Raw genomic sequence first — 14,714 nt, 5'->3', positions numbered from 1 at the left:
GTATCACACCCAGCACAAAAGCCTCAGCAACCACCCCGCTGGCCACGCTGAACCCAGCTGTGCCCTGTTTCTGAGCTCTGGGGCATCTGCAGGGTGTGAACAGACCAGGCTGCAGCCGCCCACTGTTACCCGAGGATCTCGGGCTCCGCTGAACCTGGCAGGGGCGTGATGATTTTAAAAAGCCCACAGGGCTGCCCGTCTGGGCTCTACAACTCACTGTTTTGCAAACAGCAGGACCCAGGAGGGGCAACTTAACACACCGCGTATGGGTGGCTAGAATTCTCGTCATTTCTAAAAGGCATTTAAATTCCCCGGTACACAGCGTGTTAAATGAGCAGGTGTGTTCCAAGTTCAGGACCCGATTAACCCCAAGGTCATGGGTTGCACAACCTCTCAAACTTGAACCTACATGAGCCTGTTTTCATTCCACAGTGTCCAGTGTCTGAAATAATAACAGCATCAGCTTAGGTTCCTGAGCCCTTAAAGGCTCCGTGCGAGTGAGACCTCACCAAACCCGACGAGTCGCTACTACCCCCACACCTCACTGACACCCCCGAGAGCACACAGCTGATTAATGGTCACACGGAGGACTGAGCCGGACCCTAGAACCCGTGGTCTTAACACCTGTCTGAATAATGGACTCTTAATTTAGGGTTATTTTCTATTATATTTGGGCTTTGATGAATAAACGATAAAATTAATCTTTTTGTGTTAAAAAGATAACATCTGAAAACAAGGGCCCCCTCCCTGTCTCTTTCAGCCCCTTAATTCCATGTGGTCCCCATAAATCCCTGTGGGAATTCCACACAGTCCCCTAGCTCCCTGCAGTCCCCTAATCCCCTGTGGTCCCATAACTCCACCCAGTAAGGCTGTTGTCTCTAGCGAGCTGGCATTTCTACCCCGAACCAACACTCTGGCAGCCAGGGGTCCGTGGCATCAACGGAAAGAGGGCCTGCAATTTTCTTAACGGACAGCTGCAGAATCACCTTGCCAGTCAGGGCTCAAAAGAGCTCCCCAGCACCTGGGAAGAGAGGCCAGCGAGGCCTACGAGTGCAGCCAGGAAGAAGCTGCTCACCTCTGTGACAACACTCACACTCTGAAGGCCAGCTTCGGCTCAAAATGTTTTGTCTCCAGAGACCGGAAGACACCGTTGGTCCACTCCACCCATGCAAGCTCCTGGCCATACAGCATTTCAAGACACTAGCAGAAGCTCCGGTTGTCCTACAGCTCCAGGAGGCCTGTCCACTCAGCTAGTAATCTCTTTAGCCCAAAAAGGGCCTCCTCAGACAAGGCTCAAGAGCATAAAAATCTCTAAAGACTGTCGTGTTCAACAAATGAGCTAAGTGGATAGATTATATGAAAAGGAGCTGTGCCAGCCTCATGGGAAACACACACTCAGGAATGCAGTAGGGAGTGGTGGGGACTGTGGTGTGTGAAGTCAGCCGTAACTCACTTCCACTGCTGCAGCCGGTCAGAATCATGGGCCCGGATAACCAGGATATTATATATGACTCTCCTGATCTTTTTAATGTTGGCAACAAGTTAGAAAAAATGTTTAATACCATGCAGACCAAACACAATTGTTGGGAGGTTCAAATGAGTGTGTATATACAATATACCCTCACTTATTGCCGGTATTATGTTCCAGACACCCCTGCGAAGTAGGAACCTTACATTTATTCTACACTCTTAAACCTACGTCACTTTAACAACATACGCATACAGTACCACAAAATCCCGCGATATAGCGAAAAACCCACGGTAAATGATTAAATATAATATTTTAAATAATCCTGCGATACAGTGAAGCCGTGATAAGTGAACCGCGATATAGCGAGGGACTACTGTATATATAAATATACACACACACACACAGGCATATATGGAAAACGCCTACAGATGCACATAGTAATTGAGATGCATTATCATGAACTGCCCCTGAACCCCATGGTCAGGGGAAAGAGCTGGGCTCCTTGAAAGTTGTCTGAGCCCCTACCCCAGGCTTCCTCCACACCATCCAGTGGCTGAATCCGGCCTCAGAGGCCCATCAGGTGGGTACAGGTGAGAGACAGGAGGGGCCAAGTCCCCGTCCCAGAAACACATCTGACTAACCAGGAATAGGAACATTGCACATAAACATATCAGAGACGTAAAATACTTTTAAAGAAAAAAAGAACACTCTCTGTAAGCACAGAATAAATTTCCTCTTGAAATAAATGTATTTTCAACTCATTTACAATATTCTGGGACTCTAATACTATGAATGCTTTAATTATTAATGAAAAGACCTTGTTCTCACTTTACAGGACCTCAGAAGAAAAAAGTAGCCCCATGACAGAATTCTCAGGTCTCCTTTGGGGAACCCAATATACATAACCCCCTGCCTCAAGATTACAGCTTCTTAACATGAGGTAAAGTCCAAGATCCCTGAAAATACATGCAAAATGTTATGTGTGTTAAGCCTAGTTTCATAACAATTTCAAGAAAGGCTGGCGACCTCCAAAAAAAAGTCAAGAATCAATGAAAAAGACCTAATAGCAAGTAAAGATTTGCTTTTCAGAAATTAATCACAGAGTTCTTTTACTCAGCAATGTCCCCAAGTTATAAAGAGACTTAAAACTCCATTTCCAACCCCTGCGGGCAGCTGGATTTTCTTGGGAATCAGACATTGGAGAAGGAAGCCCAAACGCCCGAGGCCTCACACCATAAAGCCTCAGCAATGCTGACAGGAGGGAGCTCTGCCGTTGTTCCTGGCTCCTCATCCCAGCTCCGGCACCTCCGGCCTGTCCCTTAACCTTCCTGAGCCTACTTCCTCGTGGGGTCAGGGCAGAGACTTGCTTAGTGCTGGTCCATGGCAGGAAGCAAGTTTTCAACAAAGGTCATGATAATGATGCCAAGAGACAAGGCCGCCCAGCATCCTCTCTCTTCCTCAAACACCTGCTCATTAGCCCTCTGCTTCTAACTCCGCTTCCCCATCCGAAGAACTCCTCCCCAGCCTCCAAAGCCCGGCTCAGGCACCCTCTGCATCACTCCCCCGGAGCCCCAGTCTGCTCCCACGCCTTGGGTCCCCACAGCACGCCAGTGGCACTTAATCCCCTGTCTCCTGATTTCTCCACCTGCATGCTTTCCTGTTAAGACAGTGAAGTACCTGAAGTCAGTGACTACGATCCTGCTTTCTGTCCTCAACAGACAGCACAACCCAAGCTCCGTGCAAGTCAGCTCAATAATCAGGCTCTACTTGAAGACCTCTGAACCCTGGGTGGCTGGGTGGCCCACCGTAGCTGGCCACCTTGAGGACCACCAGGATGTGCGGCTGGCTCACGTGAAATAGATACATGGGGCAGTCATGCTGCAAGGGAAGTCAACCCAGAACACAAATCTTCTGGACAGAATGGCAGAGTCTGTCTGCAAAGCCAGCAGCACTCAGAGCTCCTACTGCTGGCAAATCCTCAAACTTCAACACGTTTGAAAACGGAACTCATTGCCGACCACAGAGCCGGCTTTCACCGAGATTCCCTGCAGGTCTCAGTGGTGACCCCCGCTGGGACAGCCGAGATGAGCTTGCTTGGACCCCAGCCCCTCTCCATGCGTGGCCATTCCCCAAGGGCAGCCCGCACCCCGCCCGCCCGCGCGGAGCGGCCCTTGGAAAGCTATGCTTGGACAGAACCTGCCCGGCCCACGCGGCCCAGCCCCAGACGCGACTCCCTGCCCACCTTCACACCCTCCAGGAGCGCCTGGGGGTCCTCGATGCCCTCGGGAACACACTTCTTGTTTTCCGGGAGGGACTCAAGTTTCTCCACCAGAGCTTTGAGGCCCTTCAGTTCAAACTCGGTGAGGTGGGTCCATTTGGCAGAGACCTCGGGGGTGGGGGAGCCCGTGGGCGTCTTAGGGCCCTCGATGGGCATCGGCGAGGACTTCACGCTTTCCTCTGACTCGTTTGACAAAGTCCTTTTCAGGAACCGCAGGGCAGGTGCTTTGGGCTTCTTTCCGGGGGGCTCCTGGTCCTCAGAGGGGGTGCTAGTGGGCGAGGCAGGGCCATCAGCGGATGGCTTGGGCACTTTATCTGCACCCTCTTCTTCCTCCTCCTCCTCTTCCTCCTTCTCCTCCTCCTGGGGCTGTTGCTCACAAGACTCCTCCTCCATCTCCAGCCAGGAATCCGATGAGAAGCCGTCTATACTGGGCTTTCTTGGGGCATCTACAGGGAGGGGGTGGGTTTAAGGGGTCACAAGAAAGACTGAGCTAAACACCCTGAACTCCCTGCTGGGCGTCCTTGGGACCTTCACACACTATGCCTCCCCTTTACTCTGGAGACCAAGCTTCCTTTGACACGTCTAGAACCTCCCTTGGCTTCTAGAAAGATTGAGGTCAGCCAGGCATAGGTTCAAATCCCAGCTCAGCTTCCTCCTGCTATGTGTACCCAGACAAGTTGCTTCACCTCTCTGAAGACAACTGGCACTTTATTTTTCAACATATAAAAATTAGACAAAAGGGCACATATTATGTATTATTCTACTCACTGAAATGTCTAGAACAGGAAAAAAAATCCATAGAGACAGAAAGTAGATGAGTGACTGCCTGATGCTGGAGAGGGGATGAGCTAAGAGAACTAAAGGGTACAGGGTTTGCCCTGGCCAGTGTGGCTCAGACAGTGGGGAGCGTCATTCCCGTGGACTGAAACGTCACAGGTTCGATTCCTATGCAGGGCACATGCCTCAGCTGCAGGTTCGGTCCCCAGTCGGGGAGCGTGCGAGAGGCAACCAATCGGTGTTCCTGTTTCACATCAATGTTTCTCTCCCTCCCTTCCTCTCTCTCAAATCAAAGAGCATGTCCTCAGGTGAGGATTTAAATAAACAGGTAGATAGGTAAACGGTACAGGTTTCTCTCTGGGGCGACAAATGTTCTAAATATTACCTGTTGTGATGGCTGCACAGCTGAAAACCATTAAAGTGAACACAACAAATAGGCAAACAGTATATGGGAACTATATTCCCATAATGCTCTTTAAAAAATACCAGGCAAAGACTACTTCCTCCGAAGGCCTGCTGGGAGGACTAAATGAAGCATCACCGAGCCTGGGTCCCGGCACACACCCAGCATTCGGTCAATGAGGCGGTCTCCCTAACACCCACCCTTTCCTTTGGCAGGTGGACTAGAGAGGCTGAGGAAATTTTAGAAAAAGTGGGTGCTGAAGCCCCCCAACGCTGGCTCAAGATTGCCACCACAGAATTGGGAATGTTCTTCTGTGGCACTAAATGTCCAAACAAGAGACATGACCCTCATTTCCTGGCCCTGGGGACGGCCACAAAAATCAAGCCTCCCACAGGCGGTGGCAGGGCGCCAATCACAGCCGTTCTCACGCTAGTTCAGAATCATTTTTGTCTCCCATCAGACTGGAGGCTTCAGAGCAGCAAGTGGTAGGGTTCTGTGTTTTTCACACCTGAATGTCACATCATCTGACAGGATCGGGACTCAAACACCACCCCCCCAAACGCTTCCTGCCAGATAAAACTGAATTTGCAGGAGGCGAATGAGCACCTCCCAATAAAACCCCAGCGGAAAGATTTGTTCTCCATCATATGCCCGCCTGAAGCCAACCCCTGAAGTCACCAGGGATGGGAGGAGTCAAGGGAACGGAGGAAGACGGTTTTAGTGAAAGAAAAAAAAGATTCTAAAAACCCTAGAGGTTACAGGAGAAATCATGGGGACCAATGGCATTTTTCTACCCCGTGATGAGAAAGATGAAATAATTGAGGAACAGCGGACTCTGCATCCAGAAAAATCCCTCAGCAGGGTCAGCTCAGAGGCAGGCAGAGGGGACGAAGGGGTACTGTCACAGCTGTGTGTAACTTTGGGGCAGGCATCTGTGAGTCAGGCTGCAACGACTGAGCATTTTGGGGAGATGATGCCCCTTGAAGTAACGGCAGCAGGGTAGGGAGCCGCAGCTGTGACTCACAACCGCCTCCTGCTCTGCCCGGCCATCCTTCCGGCTGGCTCAGAGCTGGCCTGGAATTTGGGGGACTGGCTACAGCTCATGGGCCTGCTCTTATATAGACAAAAACCCAAGCCCCAGGGCTCAGGTGGGGATAAGGGCGGATTTAACCGCGGGCGCATGCCCTGCGCCCCGACTTCTAAAGGGCCCCGCCAAACCCCAACTTTACACTTTTTTCTAATGACACCAAGTTTGGTTTCATTACTGCGCTGCATAAAATATGGTTAAGCTGTATTTTTATTTTCCCTGTCTCCCTCTTTTTTTTAAGGGGCCCGATATTTTCTTCTGCGCCCGGGGTCTCAACCGATCTTAATCTGCCTCTGGGTGGGGAGAAAAATCACCTGGTAGCTACTGAAGAATTAAAACACAAACAGGATGCTGTACTCCCTGGGGATCCTGCCTCAGCAACCATGCCCAGGACTGGCCCCTCCCCACACCTGCATAGTCACCAGCGAGACCTGGACGCCATTCGTGTCACTGCGCTGGGGTCATGGCTGCATCTGCGGCGCGGGGGTGGGCCCCGCCATCCACTCACCAATCAGCATGGACTCTCTCTGGTATTCCTGCGTGAGGTAGGACCGCTGGGTCACACAGTAGGCGTACCGCTCCAAGACATACCAGCACATCTCATAGTAGAAGGGGTAACGGAATTTGGGCTGCACCTGAAAGCCAAGACCCAGGAGCGGAGGTCAGTTTCTGGAGGGCAAAGGGAGAAGGAGGGAGAGAATTGAGGGGGTGGTGTTTCCTGGGGGTGGGGGTTATTTTCATCATCTGAGCAAAAGCACAAATGGCGTGAGCGGGAAATGGGAGGGTGGGCTGCGGGGCGGGGGAGGCCCTGGAAGGCAGGGGTACCAGCAGCATGCACGAATGAGGAGGAAGAGGGGAGGCCGAGGCCGAGGTGAGAGCCCTTGGTTCAAGGTTCCCTGAGCGGTGCGCGCCACGGGGAGATGGAAAAGGGCCGCTTTGTGCTTCTGTGAGACGCAGAGAAACACGGGTGTCCCCTGGCCGGCTGACAGAGGGTGCGGGGACTGCCTGGCTCCCGCTACAGCAGAAACAGGCTGCTGGTCGTTCCCAAGAAGGCTTGCACAGACTCTGCTGCGCCTCCTTCCTTCTTGGAAAACAACCTCCCCAACCTCAGCCACCTGCAGACAGGCCAGGAAGCCGCTCCTGCACCCTGGGGGCGGTGCCACACCGGGTGGGCCAATGAGGACGGAGGGGTGTGGCCTCGCCTGCCTCTGGGGGCGGGGCCTCCGAGGGGCCCACCTCCCGCTGCTTCGCCATCACCACCTGGCACTGAGCAGCCTGTATTCCCAGGGGACTTCCTTACTTAAAAACAGGCCCCCCCCACCGCAGCCCTAACGCCAAGGGACACAACCCCAGGTCTGGGGCAGGACTCCAGACAGAGCCCCTTGGGGCTGTTTCTTATAGGGGAGGAAGTATAGGTGCTGAGAGCCTCGTGGATCAGAACTGTGGGAAGGCCGGGGCTCCGGGGGGATTTCGCGGGGTCTGTAAGGGGGAGATGGCCGTGGAGGATGGGACGGGAGCAAGACCACTGACGACCCAGCACGGACGAACCTTCTGAAAACTGCACTCTAGGAGGGCAGAGGGCTGACAGCGTTGGGGGGTGGCCCTGCGCCCACCGCTGGGCCCTCCGGCGCCGGGCTGCAGAGAGACCCTGCATGTCCACACTCCCTCCTGACCTGCTCAAGCGCCCTCTGCAGGGGCCAGAGACCCCACTCCACCTCTCCTGCCCCCCAGGAACTCAGGGAGGAGGTGAGGCCATGCCCTCCTCCCTTTCTCTGCTGACCACCAACAGGCAACACTCGACACGTGGAACAAAGACAAACGCAAGCAGACCCAGGTCCACCACGGGCCCCGAAACACTGTTCCCCCGCCTCTCACAGCGCCCACCTGGAAGAGGCCCCAACCTTGCCTTGTTTGAGAGTCCCAGCCCTCGGTTCCCCCGTCCAGGCCTCGCCGGCTCAGTTTCCAGCTATGAGGCCCTTTGCCCACGCGGGAGGCCTCACTTCTCCCGTCTGCATATTGGGTCCATTTGCTCTCCCTGCCTCTGTGGACGGTGTGCTTTGGAATGAGATCCTGGCCGCATGCTTTTGGGCTCCTTGGGGGTGGGGCGGGCGACACCATCTAGTGGTTTCCTGGCTCCCGCTTGCTTCCCAAGAACCCCAGTTCTATTGCTGGGATAGTATATTAATAATGCCTCTTCTTCAGTCACCAGATCAGTGCCCTCCGGAGTTTAAAAAGGAGAGGCTCTGAGTCTGAGGCAGGCCCCGACCTCCTGGGAAGAAGGGTTTGGGGGCTCAGCCCCACCCCTACTCCAGAACAAAGGCTAAGCGATTCGGAAACAGACGCCCCTTTCTCAGACCCTCACTCACATCCCCTGACTTCACAGACTGGATCGGTCCAACTGTGAAGCTGGTTTGGACTTTTCAAATTCGGGGACATCATCGGAACCACTCTGCGTGGAGGGGCACCATCGCGCCCAAGAATGCTTGCAGATGGGGGGGAATTGGTTTTCAGCTATATTTCAGGAGAGGAAGGTAAGTCTCCCCTCATTGTTGCTGAGCCCAAAGGAAACCAGCTGGGTGAGAACAGAGGCTGATGAAGGAATTAAAACTTCTTCCATTTTATTTTATTTTTTTTCCAAGAGAGCACCGCAGGAAACAAAGTTGGCAAAGAATTGACTTACAAACAGTTGTCGCCTTCCACCCTTCGCCTTCAAAAGGTTTCAGCCACATGCCTGGGGACATTAAACACAGGACTGCTCAACATTATTTGTTGACAGAATCGGAGCCTCCTCCATGAGCTGTGCACCGCGAGGCAAAGCGGCCAGAAAGCACGCGCTGCGCCCTGCCTTGGGGGGTGGGGGTGGGGGTCACCCGGGATCAGCGGGTCTCCAGGGGCCAGTCTGAGTTCCCAAAGGCCCCTTTGAGGGGCACCTGGCGTTAGCCCTTCCTCTCACAGCAGAGTGACCTCAGGAGGTCAGCGCCAGCAGTATTTCCGTGCATATACAACTCCCAGGTCTCGGGACTTGAAAAACCGAAATATGAGATTGGGTGGAAGTATCTTAAAAATTTGTTTTTTTCTCCTGGAAAAAAAAAAAAAGTCAATGGGGGGAAAAAATCCAATGGTAGGAGAAAGGTGAAAGGAAGGGTAAATTATTTGCAATTTCCAAATAGATTCACTGACTGAGGAAAAGGGGCATGCGGGCATTACCTTTCCTGAGAAGGCTGCTTTCACTAGAACCATTAAGGGGGGAAAGGTATAAAAAACAAAGAGAGAGAGAGAGAGAGAGAGACGGCAGTTTAATGATCATCTGGACCATCCCTACCCCTTATCAGCCTAACTCAAGTTAAAAATATGTCATGATCATTGTTGAGATGTTGTCTTCAAATAATAAACATGCAACCCATCCATTCACCGCTATGGTTCCCCCCCATCGCCACCCCCAGCATATCTTTAGAACGAGAGGGGAAGATGTAATCTCCAAAGGGGGCAGGATTGGAAACCCGTCAGTCCCAGACGCCTGTTTGTGCTTGTCTTTGGGGAAGCAGGTACAATCACCGGACCCAGAAAAATTTAAATCATGGCTTCCTAAACATAGGAGAACCTTGTGGCTCCCATGCTCTGGATGGGGGGATCCCCCAGCTTGGCCTATGAAAGGCAAATTCTTTTTCTCAGACAAACTCAACACCATGAAGCTTTGAGACTGGTGAGGTCTCTGTCCTGCCCCCTGCATCTGGTTTCCAAGCAAAGCCATGTTTTAGGACTCTTGAAAAACTATTTTTAAATGGCCACCACCTTCTTGAGCAGCTCGCAGGGATGTAAAGAATTAAGCTGTAGCAAGCTGACAAGTAGCCCTGGCGCTTTTTCTGGCCTCCAGTGCTCCCTCCCCAGCATCTTTTGTCTGCCTGGGCTCCTAAGACATGAACAATTGGGCCTTGTAGACAAGCCCTCGCCAAGGACCAGAAAACAAAGCACATTAAACAGCCTGCCTCTGGTTCCAGTCCAGCCTGCCCATCTACCTGCTTGGGGGAAACCAGATGGGTATCCACTCAGAGGACAGAGACAGTGGGCCTTGGGGGAGGGGACCCTGCCATCTCATCTGGATGTGGGCGTGATATTCCACAAACTCTCAGGGTTCCACTTCATTTCCCTCCGCCCCCCCCAGTCCCCGCCTCCTGCCGGGGGATGGGGGAGCTGGGCTCCTGCCTGAATCATGGGGCCCAAATCCACTGAGTTGTATGATCTGGATTCCTGGGGGCAGAGGGCAACTAAAGCCTTTAGAAATCCCAGCCTGACTCTGGCTCTCATGAATCGCCTGGAAAGTCACGGGCCCAACTTCTAGTCTTTTCCTTTTCTATCCCACAGTCTTCCTAGTGTGCTCAGACCGGCCCATTCCTCAGCACCGGCCTAAGAACAGTTGGCCGGAGCTCCAGATGGCGCACAATCCCGACTCTAAGATGACCACTGGCACCCAAACGGTGCCTTGACCACGGAATGACACCCACCAGCCCGGCACTGCGCCCCCAGACCAGGAAAGGGATGTTGGGAAAGGCACAAACATCACAAAATGAGGTCCAGTCTTCACCGATCTGGGCCTCCCAGAGAGCAAGCCCGCCGTCTGAAGGTGGGCCACTGAATGAGGCTGCTGTGGCCCCTGGGAAACCTCTGGACAGGGTGCCCCGATGTCAGGACTGCTAGAAAGGTCAGATACGCACGCAGTGGCTACGACTTTGACCCATCTTTGTGATTCCACGCAGACCAAGGCCAGAAAGCAAGACCGAGAAAGGCGGGGATCCTGGGCCCAACACGTATCTTTAAGGGTCCAAGCACAGCAACACATCTTTGGGGCAAAAAATTCATTACGGTGGCAAAGCCCGAGAAGGCATGTACGGTCTCTCCGCCCAGGGGAATACAGTACAGCCATGAAAAGGAACGAAGCGCTGACACAGGCTACACGACAGATGAAGTTTAAAGTCATCATGCTAAGTGGAAGAAGCCAGACACAAAAGGCCATGTTATGTGCTTCCATCTCTAAGAAACGTCCAGAACAGACGGATCCACAGAGACAAACAGCAGATTAGTGCTTGGCCGGGGCTGGGGGAGGGGAACGGGGAGTGATTGCTAACGGGGACGGGGTTTCTTTTGGGGTGACGAATGCCCTGGAGCTAGACAGAGGGGACAGCGGCACACCGCAAATGTGCTAAATGCCACTGAACTGGGCACTTGAAATGGTGAAATTAGTTGTCTGTGAATTCTCCCAATAAAAACAAAGAAAAAAAGGAAGAGAACTATTAGAATAACTGTAAGAAAAAAAAAAGGAGAAATGGGCCTTTTCTGCCCCAGTTCCCCCATCCACCCGCTGACCTGTCTCCAATGCTTGGGGACACTTGGTCAAGTTTCAGCATATCAAAGAGGGTGGCGAGTTCCAAGTAGCCAGTGCCTTTCAGGGGACACTCATGGAGTGGAGCAGATCCTGGGGGGGGGGGGGACCACTCATATTGGAGAAACCATTACAATCACCATAAAGGGAGCTAGGGACCCCCCGCCCCAGTGGCACTGAGGCAGAGCTCCAAGGCAGCCCCTGGGGGACCACAGACAGCAGCTTCCTCAGGCTCTACAACTCTTTGAAGTCCCCAGGGGACTCATGGCCAAGACCTGACCTTTGTTTCCAAGGTCCCCATGCAAACCACAGCAACCACCACCATGAATGAAATTCCCCCAACTCCCTCCAATCCCTTCTCCATGGGAGGAGGAGGAAGAAGAGGCAGGGTGCCTGACATGTCATGGTGCTTTCTCAAGAGACACTTCCTCTTCAGCAAGGGGGTTTTGGCTGCCACCAGCCTGGGCTCGCGGAGGGGCTCCTGTGGACACCTCCTGCCCCAAGAACCAGGACCAAGGCCCGGCCTGAGGCTGGGAGCAGGAGGGAGGGGGCCACCGCGGAGGACTTCGGACAGATGCGGCCGCCCAGCCGGAGGGCGGCAGAGCTGGGGGCCAGGCCCGCCCCCCCGGAAAGGAGGGCGCCGCCTTACCCTCGTTCTGTCCTCGATCTCGTAGATCCGCAGCTGCATGGGTACGTTGAAGCTGTGCAAGATGTTTCCGCCGAACACCAGCGAGTCCACAGGCGTATAGACGGCGTGGATCCAGCCTGCGGTGGGGAGGGAGCGCCTGGGTCAGCCACCAGCCCCACCGACGCCCGAGTGCAGAAGAGGGCAGGAGGCCCAGGGCGGAAGATGCTCGGGGCCGCTGGCTGAGGCAGAGAGCCGAGGCTCCGGCTGGCCTGGGGGGCTCAGGCCGGCAGCAGCACGCGCTCGCTCAGGTTGGGTGGTGGGCAGCTGCAGACCGGCCCCACCTGTTGAGGACCTTGATGACAAGGGCTTCCTTGTACAGACGTGGCTGCAGCAGCCAACAGAGAATTTAGGCCCTGTCCCCTCCCATGCTGGCCAGAGAGCTGGAAAACCCTCACTCAGGCTGCTCAGATGTCCTTGAGCCTTTTCCTGGTCATCCCAGAGACAGCCGGTCTCGGGAGGGGTCACAAAGGATGGCTGGGGGCCACAACTAGGAAGTGATGTCTTGCCAGGACTGCAGGACCCAGACACTTTCTCTGCCCGATTCCACCTTCTGCCATCAAACCCTCGAAGGCCCATTTCCAGGTGGTCTCCTTGGCCACATGATGCCCACACCCCCACATCAGCTCTGCCTGACAGGCCGTGAGCTGCAGACACGTCTCTCTCCTGTCACCTGCAGCTCCTTCACAGCGTGAGGCACCCTGGGGCTTCCCAAAGGCACATGAAAGTGAAAATCGAGGGCCACCCTGCGCCAGGCACTGGTCTAGGGGCTAAACAGGGCTTAACTCATTTAATTCTCCAAAAATTCCAAAAAAGTATGTCATATCCATCCCCAATTCACAGAGGAAGAGACTAAGGCAGAGAAAAATAAAGTCACTTTTCAGGATTGGAACCCAGGGAGTCAGCCCCGACTTCGTCCCTAAAAGGTGGCCAGGCAGAGCAGGCCACCTAATTCATTCCTCCAGCGACTCTATGAGGGACGGGCCAGATTTCAAGTGCTCACTGTACCTGCACGTGGCTCCTGGCCACCATAAGGGACAGCAGAGGGAGGTGATGGGTAATGTGACCCACTCCCATTTACGGATGCAGAAACCGAGGCTGTGAGAAACTAAGGCACTTGCTGAAGGAAGTCACAGCCGGTAAGTGACAGCACTGCTGTCCCTAACCGCGATGCCGCACCCGCGGCGCCATGTGGGCCTGTGTGTCCCCAGAGGCAAGCTTACACGCACGCAGAGAAGAATGAGGCGAAAAGAGCAGACAAGAGGCGGAAACGGAGGATGAGCAGAGGGGACAGGGGACAGGCAGACGCAGGCCAGGATCCCGAGCCACGTGCCATGGTCCCCTCCTCCCACCCACTGAGCTGTTCCAGCCTCTCCCCTCCCGTGAGCTGACACATGCCAACCGGAGTCACAGGCGGCCACAAAGCTGCCACTGGGAGAGAGCTCAAAGGCTGGGCGGGCACCGCTGGCATCTGGGCCACGGCCCTCCCCTGCCTGGGGCCTGGGCAGAGGGGAGAGAGGGATCGCCAGCCAAGAGCACAGGAAGGAAGGCTTTTATGTAACTGCCTGGGCTGTCCCCGCGTCACGGCTCCAGCGAGGCAGAGGGAGCAACTCCGCCCGCAGGGACCCCCTTGTGGAGTCGCCTGAGCCTCCACCCTGACCCCTTTGACCCCCTCTTCGCAGATACCTTTAAAGTCTCCGTGTCCACATCTGCTTCAGCCTCTGCCTCAGCCATGCACCACCTGACTGTCTCAATGTTCGTATGTTTCTTCCAAGAGGGGCACCACTATTACTGCTGCAGTCTCCGCCATCTGCGCCACTGAAGCAGTCTTTTCTACGACGGGACCTAGGACCACTGGGTCTCCGCGGGCGCACGTGACAGAGGGAAGCCTGAACGGGGACAAGGATTCCTGGGTCCTGTGCCCACCTACCACCCTACAGAGAGGCCAGGTCGGGGCATGTGACCTCACGACTGTCCCCAGCCCCGACTCATCCTGCAACGTGCTGCAGCCTGACTGCCGCTCGTGGCCACAGCCTCCCGTGTGGGCAGGCTGGTGAGCAAGGACTCATTCCACGTGAGCAATTGCCGCGTGGCCCACGCGGCCTCGGCCACTGCAGGGCTTTGGAAAGCAGGTGCCCCATGAACCACACTGACCATCCCCTGCCTCTCCCTTCCCTCCCGGCAGGCTTGGAAACGCAGACCCACCAGTGTTACCCTGATGGGTGAGCAGAGGGCAGCACAGGTGCCAGTAATATGCCCACCTGGGGGTTCTAAAAGCTTCTACCTGCTCTCCTTTCCTCCCCAAGCCAGCGCCTTAGGGTGGCCCCGCCAGCCTCCCCCGGATGAGCGTGGCTGCTGAGCCCCGCCCCCAGCCCTCCCCACGTCGGCTTCATTCCTTAAACGATTCCCTCCAGGAGAACCAGCAGGGGGAAACAACATTGTTCATGAGCCCCATCCGCACCCACCCTCCCGATGGCGTCTCGTTGGCCGCACCCCAGGGAGCAGGAGAGAGCAGGTGTCCCGAGTTGATGACTGGGCTGGGCCGGCTGGCATCTGCCTCCTGCTCCCAGGCCAGAGTCACCAACAATATAAAAGCAATAACAGAGGCTATTCAGGCCAAGCGACAAGGGACAGAT

The 14,714-nt window shown here is 54.6% G+C and overlaps 1 protein-coding gene across 7 annotated transcripts in view; it reads right to left on the bottom strand.

The window, feature by feature from the left end:
- The window catches only part of KDM2B (lysine demethylase 2B), a 113,635-nt gene that overhangs the window by 42,316 nt on the left and 56,605 nt on the right, over window positions 1–14,714 (bottom strand). For all 7 annotated transcript variants that reach the window (XM_090290609.1, XM_090290610.1, XM_090290606.1 and 4 more), the window contains 3 exons: window positions 12,043–12,158; window positions 6,525–6,651; window positions 3,714–4,195 (listed from right to left, as the gene is read on the bottom strand). In XM_090290609.1, the coding sequence (XP_090146735.1) occupies window positions 3,714–4,195; window positions 6,525–6,651; window positions 12,043–12,158 (725 nt within the window). The remainder of the gene's footprint in view (window positions 1–3,713; window positions 4,196–6,524; window positions 6,652–12,042; window positions 12,159–14,714) is intronic.

The sequence above is a fragment of the Furipterus horrens genome, unplaced genomic scaffold (genome assembly GCF_987537825.1).
Source record: "Furipterus horrens unplaced genomic scaffold, mFurHor1.1.pri manual_scaffold_11, whole genome shotgun sequence".
In the NCBI taxonomy this organism is placed as follows: domain Eukaryota; kingdom Metazoa; phylum Chordata; class Mammalia; order Chiroptera; family Furipteridae; genus Furipterus; species Furipterus horrens.
The sequence above is the reverse complement of the archived record's forward strand: the minus strand, read 5'-3'. Positions and strand labels throughout refer to the sequence as shown.